The following is a 2,065-nucleotide window of genomic DNA, read 5'->3' on the forward strand; positions in this document are numbered from 1 at the left end:
ATGCCTGGCCGACGGCGCCTGGCTGAGCCTGCGCAACAGCACGGTGCGCTTCAACAAAGCGCGCGACGGCGGGGGCCTCTACGCATCGGGCACCGCGGCGTTCGAGCTCCTGGGCTCGCGCATTGAGGGCAACGCAGCGTCGCGCATTGGCGGCGGCGGCTGGACGGAGAGCGCAGGCTCAAGCCTCCGCTCCCCTGGCACGGCCACGGACGCGCTGCTCGCGCGTGTGGACGGGTGCACTTTCACCAACAATACGGCCCAATTGGAAGGCGGCGGCTTGTACTTGTGCGCCGGCGACAACACTGTGGGGACAATTATCATTGAGAACTCAACTTTCTCCTGGAACAATGCAAGGAGGGGTGGTGGCTTGTACGTGAGCCTTTCTGCCCAGCTCGTAGTCAAGAACACAACAATCACCAACTGCTCAGCTGCCGTCAAGGGAGGCGGCGTGTACGCCGCGGCGTCGCACCAGCTGGTCGAGGCGTGCGTCATAGCGCACAACCACGCCGGGGGCAGCGGCGGCGGGCTGGTGCTGGAAGGCGAGGGTACAACTGCCGTCGTACGCAGCGTGGTCGCAGGCAACAGGCGCGCGGCGACGCTGCTTTGGGTGCACACGCGCGCTCAGCTGCGACCACTTATTTGCGTGGTACCCACCATTATGCTGACATGACCTGGCGCAAGCCTGTGCATTGTGCGCCGTGCGAGCCCATCAGGCCTGATGCCGTTTCTGTACGTTCACCTGCATCACCGCCGCCCGCCGTGCTGCCGCATGCAGGGCCCTGGAGGGAGGCGGCATCGCCCTTGACATTGAACCCTACAATGGCGGCCCGAATTGGCGCTGGACGGCGGCGCTCGACGTCGACGGGACCGCTGTGACGGGCAACACGGCCCAATTGGGGGGCGGCCTGCGGCTGGTCAGCGGCAACGTGACCATAGCCGACAGCGTGTTTGACGGCAATTTTGCAGGTGAGCGGGCGCGAGCATGGGGAGAAGGGGTTGGGTCCCGGCAAGTGGAAGGCTCGTGGCTGTTGGCTCAGAAGGCAGGGACCTCAAGGATGTCTGATCCACCAACCAGGCACTTGAGTAGCAATGAAGCTGAGGATCATGTGAAAAACATCACAAGAGCGGGGAGCGGCCCGAGCGGTTGCCCGCAACACCCGCCCGTCAGCTGGTCCTCAGGATGAGCCGGTTGAAATTGTAGCAGGAGCTATCCGCACGGGGCAACACATCTGTTCTGCGCCGGCACGGCTGTGCTTGTGCTTCATCACTGCCCAGTTGCGTGACACGTCCATTGCCCAAATCACTGTTGCAGACGAAGGCGGCGGCATACACTACACCCTCACTTGCACGGTGTCCCCTCAAGACCCAAATGGCTGCACCCGCTTCGCTTACTTGAAAGTCGCGCCCAGAACGCGCATCCAAAACAATACCGCGGCCGCGCTCGGCGGCGGAGTCTTCATCGCGGCCGCGCACGCACCCGTCGACCTGCGCACCCTCGTGGCGCCCGTCGTGGCAAACAACACTGCGCGCGTGGCGGGCGCTGACGTGTCCATCCCGCCCGTGAGCTTGCTGCTGGCCGGCCCCGACGGCGGACCCCTCACTGGCGTCGCGGTCAGTGTGTCGCGCGCCGCGCTGGATCAGGGGCTGTTGCCGCCGTTTGCGGCCTTCTGCTCAGACAAGGCCGGCGGCGGCGTGGGGGGTGTGGGTCTGGTTGTCAAGGTGGCGGCGACGCCGCCCGGCGCACAGGCGGTGCTGCTGACGGGCGCGACGGCGGTGACCAACGCCACCGGCTGGGCTCTGTTCCAGCACGCCAAGCTGCGGGGCCCGCCTGGGTCCTACCGCCTGGCAGTGGAGGCCATTGAGCTGCGGGGCCTGGCGGCGCCGGCCATGAGCGCGGCGCTGCGCGGCTGCCTGGAGGGCGAGGTGGCGACGCGCCCGCGGCTGGACGCCTGCGAGCCCTGCCAGGTGTGTGAGCGTGTGTGTGTGTATGTGGGTGTGGGTGTGGGTGTGGGTGTGGGTGTGGGTGTGGGTGTGGGTGTGGGTGTGGGTGTGGGTGTGGGTGTGG

The 2,065-nt window shown here is 66.5% G+C and overlaps 1 protein-coding gene across 1 annotated transcript in view; it reads left to right on the plus strand.

Annotated features, from left to right (window-relative positions):
• Positions 1 to 347: 347 nt before the first annotated feature.
• MNEG_6354 (hypothetical protein) overlaps positions 348 to 2,065 on the plus strand; it is a gene marked incomplete at both ends in the record, with an annotated part of 4,334 nt that continues 2,616 nt past the window's right edge. Inside the window, 3 exons of the mRNA XM_014045174.1 lie at positions 348 to 373; positions 776 to 966; positions 1,313 to 1,965. Of these exons, the coding sequence (XP_013900628.1) occupies positions 348 to 373; positions 776 to 966; positions 1,313 to 1,965 (870 nt within the window). The remainder of the gene's footprint in view (positions 374 to 775; positions 967 to 1,312; positions 1,966 to 2,065) is intronic.

The sequence above is a fragment of the Monoraphidium neglectum genome (assembly GCF_000611645.1).
Source record: "Monoraphidium neglectum strain SAG 48.87 unplaced genomic scaffold scaffold01023, whole genome shotgun sequence".
NCBI classification, from domain to species: domain Eukaryota; kingdom Viridiplantae; phylum Chlorophyta; class Chlorophyceae; order Sphaeropleales; family Selenastraceae; genus Monoraphidium; species Monoraphidium neglectum.